At 43.1% G+C, this 16,160-nt stretch overlaps 1 protein-coding gene across 1 annotated transcript in view; it reads right to left on the bottom strand.

Annotated features, from left to right (window-relative positions):
• Positions 1–576: 576 nt before the first annotated feature.
• Positions 577–16,160, bottom strand: part of LOC310939523 (glutamate receptor ionotropic, NMDA 2C-like) — a gene marked incomplete at both ends in the record, with an annotated part of 36,693 nt that continues 21,109 nt past the window's right edge. Inside the window, 8 exons of the mRNA XM_083904291.1 lie at positions 577–2,127; positions 3,273–3,505; positions 6,958–7,145; positions 7,346–7,506; positions 9,856–10,085; positions 12,211–12,336; positions 12,726–12,879; positions 14,759–14,927. Of these exons, the coding sequence (XP_083760417.1) occupies positions 577–2,127; positions 3,273–3,505; positions 6,958–7,145; positions 7,346–7,506; positions 9,856–10,085; positions 12,211–12,336; positions 12,726–12,879; positions 14,759–14,927 (2,812 nt within the window). The remainder of the gene's footprint in view (positions 2,128–3,272; positions 3,506–6,957; positions 7,146–7,345; positions 7,507–9,855; positions 10,086–12,210; positions 12,337–12,725; positions 12,880–14,758; positions 14,928–16,160) is intronic.

The raw sequence follows: 16,160 nt of genomic DNA, 5'->3' as shown, positions 1-16,160 counted from the left end.
ACCTGAAATTCATAAGTGGATGTCCTAAAATGATCATTTCATTCTAGAAACCTTGCTTCTCTGTGTCTGGAGTGAAAGTGTTTTAATTTATTTTGGAGTTAAACTCCCCACATGTACATCCCAGCTGTCTTCACAAATGTTGCTACAGTGGCTGCTTTGTGTTTTGGTGGCTGTATTTAAAGAGACAAAAGTTAACTCCTCCGCTGTTTCTCACCAGCCGTAAACAGTTCAGCTACCTGACACTGACACCCAAGACTGAATCCCAACCGTCCACAATAAAATGCACACACGACACACACAGAGACCATGCGGCAACACCGTGGACTGTTGTAAATCTTAGTGCACATTTAAGCACAGAAAAACACAGAAGCGTTGTCGTAGGAAAGCAGTGAGTAAAACCCGCCAAGCCCAGCTTTCCACAGCTTGATTAAGAAAGGTGCAGTCTTCTGATGTCACAGCGTACGTTAAATTGTTCCCTCCCTGTTCTGTTAATTGAATCACTATAGCCTCTCCATAAGTGGTCTGTAGGAACACCATGGTATCAAATTTCTTAGGTCCTTTTGATTTGGTCTCCCATCAGACCTCGGACTCCAGGCTAGACACCCGGCGCCAGGGACGGAGAACACAGGGACTCCCTACGGGCTGACCCCCTGTTCCCTGACAAGCCAGAGCCTCTGATCCAGTCTGGGACCCCTGATAGACTCCATAGGCCCCATACACATTGTCCTGATAGAGTACTGCTCGCTGACCCCCACATTGTCCACCTCCACAGGCCAGCAGCTGGCACACTGGGCTGGGGTTGCTGGAGGGCTGACTGTGATGCTGCAGGTCCAGAGGACCATGGTACAGTGGTAGTCCTGGGTATGAGTTCAGGTAGTGGGCGTACTGTCTGCTCAGCAAACTTGTGGCTCTACGCACCATCCCCTGCCCTAACCCAGTCCCATGTCGCACTGCTTCTCCATATGTGGGTAGATGGGTGGAGTGGGAGTAGCGCAACCTCTGGCCCTTTCGTCCATTGGGCCTCTTCTGGTCCTCCCTTATGTGGAGGTAGGCCTGGTTCCGTGGGAGGCACAGGTTGTTTCGAAGGTGGGCAGGGTTGTAGGCCTTGGCAGGTGTGGTCGATGTGAGAATACACGGGAACAGGTCTGGCAGGTTAGAAGGTGATTGGCTGGACAAGGACGACTGGGATTCGTCATGCTGGCGGATTTGCTCGCTGCCCCAAGTGGCTTTAAGAAAAGAGGGGCGACGATGCCTGCGTCTCCCTCTCAATATGAGGTCTTCTGGTGGCCAAGAACTGTAGTTCTCTACCCGAGGAGGACCCATGGCCACTGACGAGTAGATGCTTTCAGCACTGGCTGCAGAGATGTGGTTGTCCTGGAGGTGGTTGGCTTTGAGTTCACTTAGACAGAGTGGACTTTTCCCACCCTTTTCCAAGTCCCTCTGATTTTTCCTCCCTAAGTCCCCATCCTCACACTGAAAACTCTTGGACCTCCTTTTCCGGCGGGAAAAGCCCACTGGGGTGTGCTGGTTTTGAGGCGAGGAGACTGGGTGAGAGGTGTAGATGTCAGGTAGTTGGAGATCAGCATATGGGATGAAAGGTGAGTGATGATGGGTGTCGACATAAAGTCTCCCAGTGGTTTGAAAGTGGTGAGGGTGCTGATGAGGGAGGGGCTCACCCACAGCCAGGTGGGGACTGCTGAGGCTTGAAACAGGAAGTGGATGGTCATATAGACATGAGGAAGAGCGAGTTGGGAGTGTGTAACGTAGTGGTGTGGGTCTGGTCACGCCCCTCTGCTGTTTGAGAGAGGTAACAGCATAAAGAGGTGGGGTCAGGGAGTGTTGGGGGAGGGAATGGTTTTCAGTAATGTAAGCAAACCCTCCAGGTACTGCTTCAGTGGCTATTTGTGAAACACGAAGAGGCAAGCTGCCGCCATGACGGCTCAACTGCTCTATAGTCTTGGTGGCATTGTCCAGGGAGCACTCTACATTGGCAGTGGAGACCAGGTTCTTGGCAGTGCGAAGCATCTTCAGCATGTTTGCTTGAGCATAGTTGGAGGTCAGATCAGGTTTGGGCAAACCGGATGAACGACCAGTTTCCTCCACTCCGTTGAAACAACTGTAAATACCCTGAGGGATGGAGAAGATGCACAAAGAAAGAAACGGATAAAGAAAGAATGACATAAGAGAATATGAGGTGGCAAGTGGAGTGGAGAAGAAAAGCTTGTGTTAGCTAATAATTTGTGAATAAAACATTAGTTTCCACAAACTGCTTAACCAACCTTTTGGTCCAAAATGGACAATTTAACAGACGTGACTCTAACCAATCTCTAAAAAAATTGACCTCACAGCTGCTAAAAATCTGTCTGTCTGTATAATAACAAAACTGATTTCATTAATGTAACATTTTAACACTGAGGCAATACTTAGTCACATTCATTATGCATTCTCTTGGGACTCAAAGGAAAACAGTTTGTGCCGAGAGGATTGCCCCAATAAATGCACATGGACACACATGCGCCTAATGTCTCTGCAGCACAAATTGTCTCAAACTGCATAGACAAATAGAGCCAAATCCCATGACTGCTTTCTGCCTACATTTGGCTGCGAGATCCTGAAAGAGGCAAATTGAATTTGGCCCTTGAGGCTGCCCCATGCGGATTAATGATCAGATTGTCATTTAGCCTTTAATCTGATAAAACCCAGATCCAGGCACTGTGGTATAATTACACAGTGATGTAGCAAAGAGGCTGGTGAACGTAGTTTTTTTTCCCTCTCTCTTCTGTAACTTCAGCCAGATATTTGCCTCAATAGCTTCTTTAACAAACAACAGCATCTGCACTTGAACATTAAGCAATCAAAGTTAAATCCTGAATAAATACCAACAACAATGTTGGTATTTATTCAGGATTAGAATGCAGTGTAATTTTAACTAATTTCAAGACCCTGTAAGGATGTTTTATAATTGTATGTAAATACACATCCATGTGGACTAATTTATCATTAAATGAAAGCCACTTAATTAAAAACAGCGTAGTAAAAGGAGTTGAAGTCTTAAAGTCAAAATAATCAACCAATCTCTTAATCACTCAACCGAGCTCTTGCTCAGCTAATCTAATCATATCCAGCCAATCAGTCACCTAACTAAATCATCAATGTACAAATCTGTGAAGCAAATTCTTCACACCATCAACGAAGCAATCAGCAATTGAACCAATCAAAGATTCATGAATAACAAACAACTGTCTCTAAAAAAAAAACTTAACAAATCTCACCCTACTGATGGCCAACAGGAAGTCAAGCTTGTGAGACTTGTTGACAGAGTGTCGCAGTTTCCAGTAGAGCAGGTGTTCCCAGGCAAAGACCAGCAGGCTGAGGCCCATGGCCACTAGCAGCATGTAGAAGACGCCCGCCATGTTGTCGATGTCTAGTTTGCTGCTCATCACCTCGTTCTTCTCGTTCTGGCAGATCCCCGATAACCACACTGTCTCCAAGCGCTGGGTGTCTCCTGTGGGGACGGAGGTTTCAGGGAGGAGACGGAGAAACGACAGGGGGAGGAGAGGATGAGGTGAGAGAGGAAAGAAGAGGAAATGTGACCGTTTACAAAATCCTGTCAATGTTGGTGTAAAATAAGTGTTGTACAGTGCAATCAGGAAGTTGGAGAACTTTGACTGTGAGATTAAAGTTTGAGCCAGACACTTGATTCTTCAACAGGCTTTCTCCATTTATGTTGTGCTACTATCATATGAGAGATCATTTTCAGTTTACAGCTTTTATTAAGCCAAAATCTAGGTAATATTTATGAGTGGGAAACTGTGATGTAAGTAAATATGAGTGGCTGCACAAATAGGTTTAAATGGAAATCAGTGTTTTGTTTTCTCAGCACATCAGTGGACACTTAAAACTCATGCTTCATGTACGCCATCATTTATTTGCTTGTCAAACTTTGCTTTTATTGATACAACTTTTTAACCTCTCTTATTCACAGGGAGGGAGGTTTCAAGGAAGAGGGTATGAGGTGAGAATACACCACATATCAAACTGACAATAATTTTTTGTAAATGAACGCAATAGAATATTGCGCATGCGTAAAAAACCTTTGTCCTCTTTATTCTATGGCATAATAAATCCATCCCCAATGCTGACAAAGCACAGTGTGACTGAGACATATTTTCAGTGCTGAAGCACATCTCCATTAGCAGTCATCACACACACACTAAGCTATTTCTTGAGGCCTATGAACAGGTGGCCACCTCTTGAGCGGCATCCTCTCCAGCAGCCTCAGGGGAGCGCAAGCATTTTATCACTGTTACCGTATGTCAACAATAAACTCACTATTTATTATATCATTGTGAAAAGCTTGGCGTGAGTGTGTGTGGGTGTGTCTGTGTCTGTGTGTGTGTGTTGGTCTTAAGCTCTCAGAGGAGAGAGGATATTAACTCCACAGCAGCAGCCGCCATGGTGGGTGTATTCATGGGTATGCGTAGGTAGGATACGCTTGTGTGAGTGCGTCGTATAGAGATAATCATGTCCCCAACACTCCCTGCTGTTCTGCAGGATATTAACTCTTCACTGTAAGCCCACTTCCCCGCTGATGGAGCAAACACTCAACTGGACTGATGCCAGTTCCACGTTCACAGACTGGAATCCAGTGGGTTTGAAGCTGCTGCCCGAATGAGGCCTATCCGTGTGCTTGTTCTGACTGTCATGTATTTTGTTGAATAGTGTACTTACATTAGCCAAAAATGTTCAAACACTTAAAATTGAAATCTGTATTTCTTGGGTATGGTACGACCGTTTCCACGTAACCCGTCTCTGCTATAACTGCTATACAAGGGCAAACCCCATATGAAACGTCAAAGTGAAAAATATTCAGTACTACTAGTTTGTTTTTTTCATTTTAATCTGCGTATTTGTCAGTAACTAATCACAACCACTCATTTGCTCACCCCATAAATAAAGCGTGAGCACTTTGGTGGCAGAACAACACTTCCCATAATCCAATTAGGGGCTGTCACTTTTTAAATGAATGCATCCACCTTATTCCTTGAGGAACTACTGGGGAAATTATTATGGGTAGAACTGCATGAGCAGAAGCAGCAGTACGTTAGTTCTTTCCACTGGCCAATGCAGTGACTGTTGTGCACAAGCATCCTGCAGTTTGTAAATCACCTGGTGTTGAAACTAAAACCCAGGCTTGGTGATGTGGGACATACGGGCTCTGACTTGGCTCTATATGTCTGACTTTAAATAAATCCCACCTCCTTTGACAAAACACAACTGACTGTGTATTGCTGTGTAAATACTGATATGCCTCTATTGTTCATAGCTTCACCATCTGTAGCGATGGAGTAAATCTAATTCTTTACATTTACTATTATTTGGGAACTACAAACGCTGTTGCATTGCGTAAAGCTGTCTCGCTGTGTTCAAGTGACTCTAAAAGAGTCAATTTAACGCTTTATATTTAACTTTTAGTGTTATGTAAACACAAAGTGAAACTCAAATCCCAATAGTATCTTGTCTTAATTAGAGCTGGTGTTAATTTGTCACCTTTTAGTGTAACTTTCGCGCTGCAAAATTTACTGTGTACAAGAATAATGACATCATCCAATTTGAGGTTCCCAAAATGTTAAATTTCGCAATTGCTCTCGCAGATTAACATCCTGTTACCAGGGAAAACACAGACTCTGCTTCAGCAACAGGACGCTGCAGAGGTCGCACCCATAATTCACACAAGGTATCGTGGGGGCAGAGGAATAAACCCTCTGTGCCGCTGTCGCCGTCCCCACTACAACTCGACACAGTTTTCATTATTCATTTATTATGATAAATATAATAATATATATATATTAATATATAATATATATAAAATAATAATATATATTATAATATAATAATTGCTATTTGAACAGTGCTGCTAGCGTATTCAGCACTCGGCAGAGTAGGATGGAGTTAACACTGACAACTGTAACAGTTCACATTTGACTTATTTTCTTTTACTGTGCATTTTTAGTCATTTCCTGTTTTATTTTGGTACTCACAATTACCTCTCTTTTCAGGTCACTTCACTTCCTGCCCTTCTGTGTCTCCCTGCTGACCGTCTGCCCCGCCCTAATTACCCGTGTCTTGTTAACCCTCCCCTTGATTATTTAAGCAGTGTTTTAGTTTAGTCTGTGGCAGAGCTTTCTGTCCGTTTGTCCTCTTGTGTTCCAGTGTATGACCCAGTTTTCCTGATTAGGATTTAGCCTCTTGAGTTTTATCGGATACCTCTGCTCATTGAACTGCTTTTTCTGTGTATAACCTTATTAAAGTGTCATGTGAACTTGTCCTCCCTGTGTGGAGTCGTGCTCTTGACTCCTTTGTCCGAGCCACTAAAGCAGCAACAACACGAGGAACCTTCGACCGCTTTAACTTTAATGTAATAATCTTACATATGTTCTATGTTAAAACATAAAGCAGAGAGTCAATGCAAATGGACACAATTGTCCCTGGCATACACTGATATTTATGAGCCACCTTAAAGAGAATTAAAGTTACTTAGTGGACCTCATGTCTCTCCACCAACACAGGGGGTTTCAATCTGCAGGGAGAGGAGTTTTCCTCATGTAGGCTTGCATCTCCAAGATGCTGTCGCTGCTGCAGCTGCCTTTGCCAAAGTCGCTTAGTGAGTGCAGGTCCCTCTTGGGCTCAGTCACTCAATCATATGATATGGTAGGAAACCTTATGTGCACCCTCTGCTTGATCCCGAGAGGCTACTAATTCAAATAGTCTGCATGCATTTCGAGCTGGTCATTAGAGATTGAATGTGAACCCATCTCGTATCTCTCAGCGGTGTTAAGAACTACCCCCACGACCATCAAACGATAAGCAGCATAGCTAATGGATGTATGATGGTAATAACACAGAGCAAAAGTGTGTAGGTATGGGTATGATATAATGCACGTAGTGTCCACCCACCATCTCCGAGGAACTGCAGCAGAGCCAGGTCGATGAGCCGTTTCCAGCGCGAGTCCTTCTGCAGAGCGATGCCGTATCCAGTGGTAGCGAACACTTTCCCACTGCCAATAGTCACCAGCTTGCAGCCCTCGTCCTTCCCGGCCATGTAGTTTAAAACAGCAGCGTCATAGATGAAGGCGTCCAGCTTCCTACAAGCAAAGAAAGCACATTTGTCTGAGAGAATGCAATTGTTCCCACTGTCCAATCCAAAACACAGTCACATTGTGGCCTGTTTTTTTGTAAAGATGGGGTGTTTGACAGCAGGTCAATATAAACAAAGCTCCACACAAAAATGGCATAAGGATTAGTTAACCTGCAGTTTAATTGTCATAAATGTGTAAAATCTTACCCATTTTTGAGGCTCTCCAGGGCTTCCTCCACGCCCTTCTGGTTGTATTTCATCATGTGTGTGTGCATGTCAGGATAGTTGCTGCGGATGTTCCTCTCCGTGCTCCCATTTGGGACCGTCCCAAAGCGAAAAGGGGGATAGTGCTCGTGTGGTTTCTGGAACTGTAGGGAGACAAAGGAGGGTGTGAGGAAAGGGAAAGATGAGAGGAGGGAAAGAAAAGTGAAGAAGGTTTAGTTTGTGGGGAATTGAGAAGGGGGTGTATGGAGAGGAGGAAGACTGAAGGGAGTGAGAGCAGAAAGGGCAGATGAGTCACAGCATGAGACGACGAAAAGAGGAAAATACAAGACAGACAATGGAGGTAGAAATTGACAGGGGAGAAAAGACCAGTAAACGAGGGAAAATGCAGTGGGAAGAGAACAGAAAATAGAAAATGAATAGCAACAAAAAGAGGAAATGACAAATACGGTGAAGGACAGAATGGAATCAGACATTCAAAGAGATGAGAGAAGGTGAAATGTCATGGGGGGTAAAGAGAAGGAGGGACTACTAGTTAAATGAAATCCGTTTTTGATTCTTTCCGATTTTCCTAAACTGACCTAATGAGCTTCCAAAGTGGACACTGCATGAGCGTACAGGACTCACTGACTTTAGTCGTTCCGCTCCTCAAATGTGATCCTAATCTACTTCAATCTGTGTTGGATCCAAATTCACATTTCGCGGGCTGTCGCACGAATGCGCCTGTTAGAGCTCAATTAAACTGTAAACAAGGAGCACCTATTCATCTTGGTTACAGCGATGACCTTTTGAGCCGAGCACCAACGAACGGGCCGCTCAGAGTTTGAGGGCGACTATGTGTGTGTTTGTGAGCAACAGTCCACGACACGAGAAGATTAGAAGTTAAGGGGGTTGTTACGCATTCTTCAAGTAAACTTTGATGAAGTATAGTACACTGTGTTTCTTTGGTGTTCACCAAAGGAATGATTAGTCCCTGTTTCTGTTTGAAACAGCTTTTAATGTAACAAACACAATTCCCTATCTCTCTGTTAGCTAGAAAAAAAATGACTTTATTTTAAAGGTGCCATATGTAAGAATGTGGCCAAAAACAGTTACTACACTCAAATTATAAAAATACCGAGGTCTTTTAGGTTTCCTTTGCTGACGTAACTGGCAACCCGTGGTTGCTCGGCAGCTGAGACTCTACTGACTGCAATGATTGGTAGACGTCGGTAGGTGGCGCCACATGCCAAAACATGATTTCAAAAGATAAACATGATTTGCAGTCTGCAAAATATGTTTTTAATGCAATTACTTTCCTGGGAATTAACAAAATTGTGTATTGCTACAGGGAAAAATATACTTTCCAAGTATTCTTCCAGTGAACCAATGCCAGCTCTCTCCAGATTTAATTTATTGATAACCCCTGTGACATTAACAGCCTAAATATCTCAATTTGCACCTTTTTTAAACCATACATTTCCACATGGTATCTTTATTTTTGGCACCCCTTAAATGAAATATTAAATAATCATTTAAAAACTATATTAAACTAGGGCAGTTTATGATCACATGCATTTCTTTATTTGCTCTTTTTGAGTTGTCAGTTTTTCAAATCCCCAAACGACGCTCAGGCTATAGGGGAGTGAGAAAACGTATAAAGAGGAAAAACATTGTTGATTGTTGCCTTTTTCGTTTGTGTTTATTTGACGGTTAGACGCATTATGTGAAATGCACGCAGCCTATACCCTTTAAACCTGCATATGAGCCGAGCCAGGCTAGGACGTAAAGCCGCTAATCCTATGTTGTGTAGGCTCTCAATCATAATAAAACAGCTTAGGTTGTCCTGTGTGTGTGATTTTTTTTTATGCTGTGGGACTTTAATGCATCTGCATATAATTTATACAGTCACTTAATACAACTGTAGATCTCTGAGGTGACTCAGCTGATCCCTGCCTGGGAGTTCTTTTCGCTCTCCGTGGAGAATGAAGAAGTGCTTTCTTGTAAAGCTCCTCTGATTCCAGGGCGCACATTTAAGCGGAAGACAAATTCACGGGTGTTGTGTTCTCTAGTGGCTTTTTTGTTGTTGTTGTTGTTGTTGTCTTTTCATCGTTTGACATTTGGCAGTCTTGTTTCAGCGGTGTGAGCGAGACAAGACACGGAGACGGCACAGGGGGAATATTGATGGACAGAATGAAATACTGACAGGACAAGTCGAGACGCAGACACCATCTGTATTGACGGAAGGCAGCAATTGATTAGTCGTTCATGCCACCGGGCTCCCCCACTGATATGAAAAGGACAGACACGTTCGCAACCGAGTCTTTTTACTCGATGTCCTCTGCAGGGTCTTTTGTGTCTTCGGTTCCGTTTATTAATCAATACGATGACAAATAGAGAAAAGAGGAGATGACATGAGCTGCACTCAAACACAAAGACGCTGTGTGTCTAAGCAGACCTTCAACGACTTTCCCCGTCCTAGAATCTCTTTGAGGTTATTATTCCAAGTCTCTTACCTTCTTGTCAGAGAGCCCGGACACTGTGTCGATGTATTGCTCCTGGATCATGAAGGCAGCCAGGTTTGCAGTGTAGGAAGCCAGGAAGATGACGGCAAAGAAGGCCCAGACCAGCACCATGATCTTACTGGTTGTTCCTTTGGGGTTTTCAATGGGGACTGAGTTGTTAAAGACGATGCCCCACAGAAGCCACACTGACTTCCCAATAGTGAATGTTGGACCACCAGGAGCTGAGGAAAGAAAGGGATGAGAGTCTGGCTCAGTAGGTCATGTTTTCAATTTGAGAAAAGTTCTGACTCTTCAGAAAAGTTCACCCTAAATCATTGCAATCATATGAAACAGACTCTGTGTTGACAAAGTGTGTGTCATGAAAATGGATAGGGTAGGATTTAATGGCTGTTTGTTTTCTAGGAGTTTTCAGCAACAATGTTCCAGGTATTGTATTTCGCAAACCAAGTTGTAAATGGCACACTGAAGTGATTCTGGAGCCGTGACTCATAATTCACGTTGTGACTCACGTTATGAGTGGCTTTGAAAACTAATTGTGAATTGTAAAAGTCAACTTGGTGAAAATAAAGACATTTACTGATCGAAACAACACTTCAGTTTACAACGCAACGCCCACGTTTTTGTGAACAAACCCTTTTGACTAAAATCACAACCTTAGAAATGTTATGGAAGCAAGAAAACATCACCCTTTTCTTTTCTTTGCTTTTGGCATACAACCTCTGAGCATAAGGCCTGCCGTTTGTGTGGAAAACACTTAGCCTTAGCCACAAGTCTGAATCAATTCTCTGTTACCAGCTGTTGCCGAGATGTGAGGATCCTAAAGTGCTTTGTACAGATACAATCAGGAGACTTGAAGCTTTCAAACTAAATCCATGAAGGTTGTTTGAAGAATGAGTCCAGTGCGGACCAAATTACTGGCTTGCGATATTACGAATCAGGATCAGAATCTGTGGAATTTGCTTTGGGGTTTTGGAGCAGAAACAACACAGAAAAAAAAAGAAAATATGAGTTAAGATTAAAAAGTCAATAAAGAGTAAAGCTGATTAAATGAACAACCTAGCACATTTCAGCTTGTGGTTTTAATCAAGTTTGACTGAATCCATCACTCATGGATCTGAAAGTTGCAGCAGAGTTACCTGCTAGATAACAATGTCTTTTAATTTGGTGACCGTAGTACATAAGGGTGAAGAGGTAAACAATTTAAATAATATTTAAAGACATATGTTAGCCATGTAAGTATTCATCAGCTGTCTTGTGCCCTTCTACCGATTTCCAAACAACACAACGATTTCACAGCCTCGGCCCGTTTCCATCGCTCTCTGCCACTGTTCTGCTCATGTGCGGCAACCGACGCTGCCGCCATCATCAATCACACTTTGATTAGCGCAGCAACGAATACTAATTAAAACAGGAAAGTGACCTTTCGGACCTCGAGACGAGGCACGCTCTGTCAGAGCGCTGCATTCTGGGATTGATTAGGCCTCTTTCTAAAGTTCTGTGGCGGAACTCATATTGTTGCAGGACAAGGCACGTGAGGCTGGACTTACTGCGAAAATGCTTTCTAAGATCCAAATAAAGAGCGTGTTATGGATTTCTTTTTTGATTTCAAAGCTGTGGATAATTTCAAAATAAAGGTCCCATATTACATCCTATTTCTCCAAGTTAAACTAGTTCCCTGGTGTCCTAATGAACATGTATTTGACATGCTATGGTCAAAACACCATAAGAATGAAGCACCATAGCAAAAAAAAAAAGTAAAATGAAACTTAAGGGACAGGAAATGACATCAGCCACATAGGCTTCTGGGAGCTAACAGCAGTTAGCATTTGGAAAAGTGATCATTTGCAGGCTCTAGCAGACACATTGCCGTCATATATAACATGTATCCACTGGACAGATAAATCCTCTGAGGCTGGAAGTTTGTGTAGACCTCTGCGCTGCAATGTGGAGCCAAGAATAGAACTTTTCGCAGACTTCCGGTTTTCGGATACCATTACCCTCGCCAGCACTCTCGCATGTTTTACGGACAAAACGGAGCTCCGCTAGACAACAATTCCAGGAATTTAGCGCATTGTGACATCCCAGTGAGCGCGGTCAACATCACGTGTTTCATCTCCTGTACTTAGACTGAGGAGGACAACAAACACATAAATGAGTCATCTTTTTTCACACTTTGGTGACTGATAGGGCCCCCAGAGTCCCAAATATAAGGATTTAAATGATTATAAAGTTGATTTTGCATAATATGGAACCTTTAAGCAAATAACATTAGTACAAGTTTTAGTACAAATACATAAGTAACAAATATAGTTTTGCCATATTACACATAAGACATATGACACTTACCCTTGGCGCTCACCAAACTGCGATTGTAGCCGACCGGACTGAAGTATTCAAACACGAAAACTGTCACCGCCACGACGGTCAGGCACATCACAAACATCATTACCCACACTGCTGGGCTGTAGGGCTCTGAAGAAGGAGGAGAATTCAATGGAACAATAATGGAATAAAGGATTCAATAAAATCTCTTCTGTGAACCTGGCTTCTGTCAGTCGGTCACAGAGGTTACCATGTGTGGTCGGAGGATACCGAAAAAGGTAGAATGAAGAAGGGAGAAAAATGCACCCTTCATTTTGTGTTTGGAAAGGGGATTTAGGTGTGTATGGTATGTAAGGGGATTTAGTTGTAGGCTACAGTTATCAGAGGAAAAAAGCTTAATGGAAGATTCCTGAAGCCGCTGCCGAGACAGAACCCAGCAAAAGTAGGCCATGCAGGGAGAAAGTGAAAGAAAAGGGTGGCAGCAACAAACCATCAACCAAATAAGACGCTTTTGCCGTTGTTGTTTGTTTTTTTCTTACCAAGAAAGGCAGACGGGGAAACCGTCCCATTGCTCCGGGCCACCATGACGCTGATGCCCGTCTCAACAAAGGGCACGGAGAAGTCGATGATTTCTGAACGCTCCTCGTTGATCGTGAGGGAGCCGATGGCCATGTCAGCTCGTCTGTACACGACCTGAGAAAGGAGAGGCGGGGCCATAAAATAAAGCACAGCGGCAATCGTTGTGAAAAACATAATTTCCTTGATTAATCTTGTCAAGCGAGGTTATGTTTTTAGCATGCCTTTGTCTGACTGTGAGCAGCATAACTCAAAAAGTAAAGGATTAATTAAGGTGACTTTTGTGTGGATGAAGGTTATAGACAAGAGGAGGAACTAGATTGTGTCATGAATGTGCCATGGCTTTGGTGGAGGTTTGTGTGTTTCGTTTTCCCTCATTAAAAGGACAGAGCACTAAATAGTTGGGTATTAACTCAACAAGACAAGTACAGCTCTTTGCTGCAAAGGGAACAAATTCTGAATTTCATGAACACACTTTGCACATTAAATGCAGCAAAACACTTTGTGCTGAATAATAAGAAGACGGTGTGCAGAGATAAACGGACTAAAAACATATGTGTCACATCACCTGAGCACCCAGGAAGAGAGAATGCTGCACTCCGGGCAAACTCATACTCAAGGTAGCTTTTGTATAAAAAGATTGTATTTTTCCTCTATAAACGTGGTGCACACACAAACACACACACACACACACACAAATACAGATGCAGAGCAAAGTGCCTTCAGGCATGGAAACACAAGCAAAAACATTCTCCTGAGGAACACCTGTTCGGGGGCATTTCACTTTCAGATGCAGCTGCGTTTGATGTGTGAGAAGTGAGCGTATGTATATGCATGGCCTCACACCACTGACCTAGAAAGGAACACTTTGGGCTGAGCAGTGTTTCTGTCACTTGTGTATTACAATCGTGCACCATCTGTACTGTCACAGCGATGCGAGAATTCACTAATCTTCATCTACTCGAGTCCTCATTACACTTACACTATTTACAAAAGCGCAGGCTTCAAATCGAGGCATTTCTGTCAGGAAAAAAGCAGTTTAGAGTTAAAACAATACCTGCTGCTGCGGTTAATCCATACTGACAATACAGGCTTTGTTGGCAGCATTTTTATACATTTTGATGTTTCATGTGACAGGGATGATTTGCAGTGATGGACCCATGTCCCTTTGTCCTCTCAGCTCTGTGGAGAACTCTTGTGTCTTTTGTGTTGGGTTTCATGGTGTGTTTTTGTGGCTCACAACTTTAATCAAACCCTATGTTTTGTCAGCTGCAGATTTTCAGGAATGAAGGGTGTCAAACATACCGGCTGCGGGCCTGAACCGGCACACCCAAGGGTCCAATCCGGCCCGGAGGGTGAATTTGTTAAAATTTGACATTATGATTGACAGTCTGCTCATAATGTGAAAGACTATATTTGTCAGTTTCAGTTACCTGTGACTAAATGTGTTGTGCCTTTGAAGATCCACTGTGATCTGTAACCTGTTATGCTGTTATGTCATAATGTTGTTGAAATTGCACTTATTTGCACTTGTTTATTGCATAGGGAAAATTTTGGCGATCTTGTTGTTTATAGGTTATTGCGCTATTATTTTAATGGTCCAGCCCACTTGAGATCAAATTTCGTTGTATGTAACCCCTGAACTAAACTAAACAACTATCTGGTGACTCCAATGATAAGACATTGTTGATCTAGTTTATATCTTTCAAAACTTTCATTAAATTCCATCACTTGGTATCGCTCTTGGTAAAAATTTGTCCTTGACCTTTAAGGATTCTCAAAAAAAACCCAGTGGTTTTATTATATAAACCGTGTTCAACATGCACTGCTGTTGTTGGTGATTTCTCTTTCTTAGTATGAGGCCATGTCATAGCCCAAAGCTACACTTATTTTAGTTAAATGTGTGTATAAGGCCACCAGCAAACTCAGTGCAGCCACACCAGCTGTTGTGTTCAGGGATTTATCCTTCCTTAAATAACTAAGTCGTCGTTCTCACCTCCCCAATCATGCCGTTCCAAGTCCCACGGACCAGCTTGCCGTGTTTTCCGTTGGTGACCAGGTAGAGGTCGTAGGAGAATTTGATGGTGCGGGACAGCTTCTTCAGGATGTCTATGCAGAAGCCCTTGCAGCACAGTTTGGTGTAGGACTCTGAGTGGCCAGCTATGCTGCGAGACGAACGAGAAAAAGCAGAGTCGTTTCAACAGTGGGTCAGTGATCAAAAACAAATGATGCTATCTCAAGCTTTGGGGAACAAAAGCTGGAGTGGTACTTTGTTTCAGGGAGTGAGCGCTAACTCGTGCTGACCATGATCTGCAACAGCTCAGCGCAGGGGCAGGCAACGGCTGGTTCATTAGCTAAAATCAATTTCTCCAGACAAAATGTCTTTGAGAGAGACAGACAAGGCAACTACATATTGCAAACACACACACACACACAGATATACACTGTGTGTGAGACAAGGCCCACAATGGTTGAATGAGTATGATGGCCTCTAATCAAAGGCCATTAAGTTGAGGAGCATTTAGGGGACACACACTTCCTCTCGGTGACCTCACTACTTAATGGGGTGTAGAGGAAAAGCAAGGAAAGGTAATGGTGAAAAATAATAGTGGAGTAAAAAGCAACGAGGAACACTGGACAATGAAAGTTAAAGGCAGACAGACTGAAAGTGAAGTTGACACATTTCCTGAGGGGAAATAAACTCCTAAAAAAAAGCCTAAAACCTGCTAGGGCTGAGTCACTGTGTGTGTGTGTGCTTGTGTACATGTTTGTAGACATCTGAGGACAAATTTTGATTCTAACCTATTTAACTTCAAAGGTTTTTCTCGAGGGTTAAGACTTGGTTTCAGGGTTAGAATTGGGTTTAGGTCAAGGTTAAGTTAAACATGCATTTAGTTGTAATGACTGAGGCTAGGGTAATGAGCTAGAGAACGCATCGTTAGTGAGTGTCCTCACTAGGAATGTTGTGCAAGAACGTGTGTGTGTTTGTGTGTGCGTGTATGTGTGTGTGTGTGTGTCATTGAGTCAGCATGACAAACTCAAAAGAGTGAATGTGAGTAAATGAGCAGAAGACTGAATGAAAAAGAGTGATGTCAGTGGTCGCTATTCAAATGAATTATTTTCATTGTTAATTTTATCGAAATTCCTATATTCACGGGAGTCAATCGTTCTGATAAACGCAGCGTTAACTGAATTGCTGCTTGAGTTGAACACCTGTCGCCACACACACACACACACGCACATAAACTGTGCCGTGTTGTTTGGTCCCGCACACAAACAAATGCACACATTCACTAATGGATCCTCTGAGGATTAGCAGCAGTTGTGTTGTGCCGAGCGTTCTCTCTGCAAATTGCCCAGAAACTAGTGCGGCGTGGAGAGAAGCAACATCAGGGAGT

The sequence above is a fragment of the Microchirus variegatus genome (assembly GCF_963457635.1).
Source record: "Microchirus variegatus genome assembly, chromosome: 17".
Taxonomy (NCBI): Eukaryota; Metazoa; Chordata; class Actinopteri; order Pleuronectiformes; family Soleidae; genus Microchirus; species Microchirus variegatus.
Note: the sequence above shows the minus strand (reverse complement) of the source record. Positions and strands in the feature narration are given on the sequence as shown.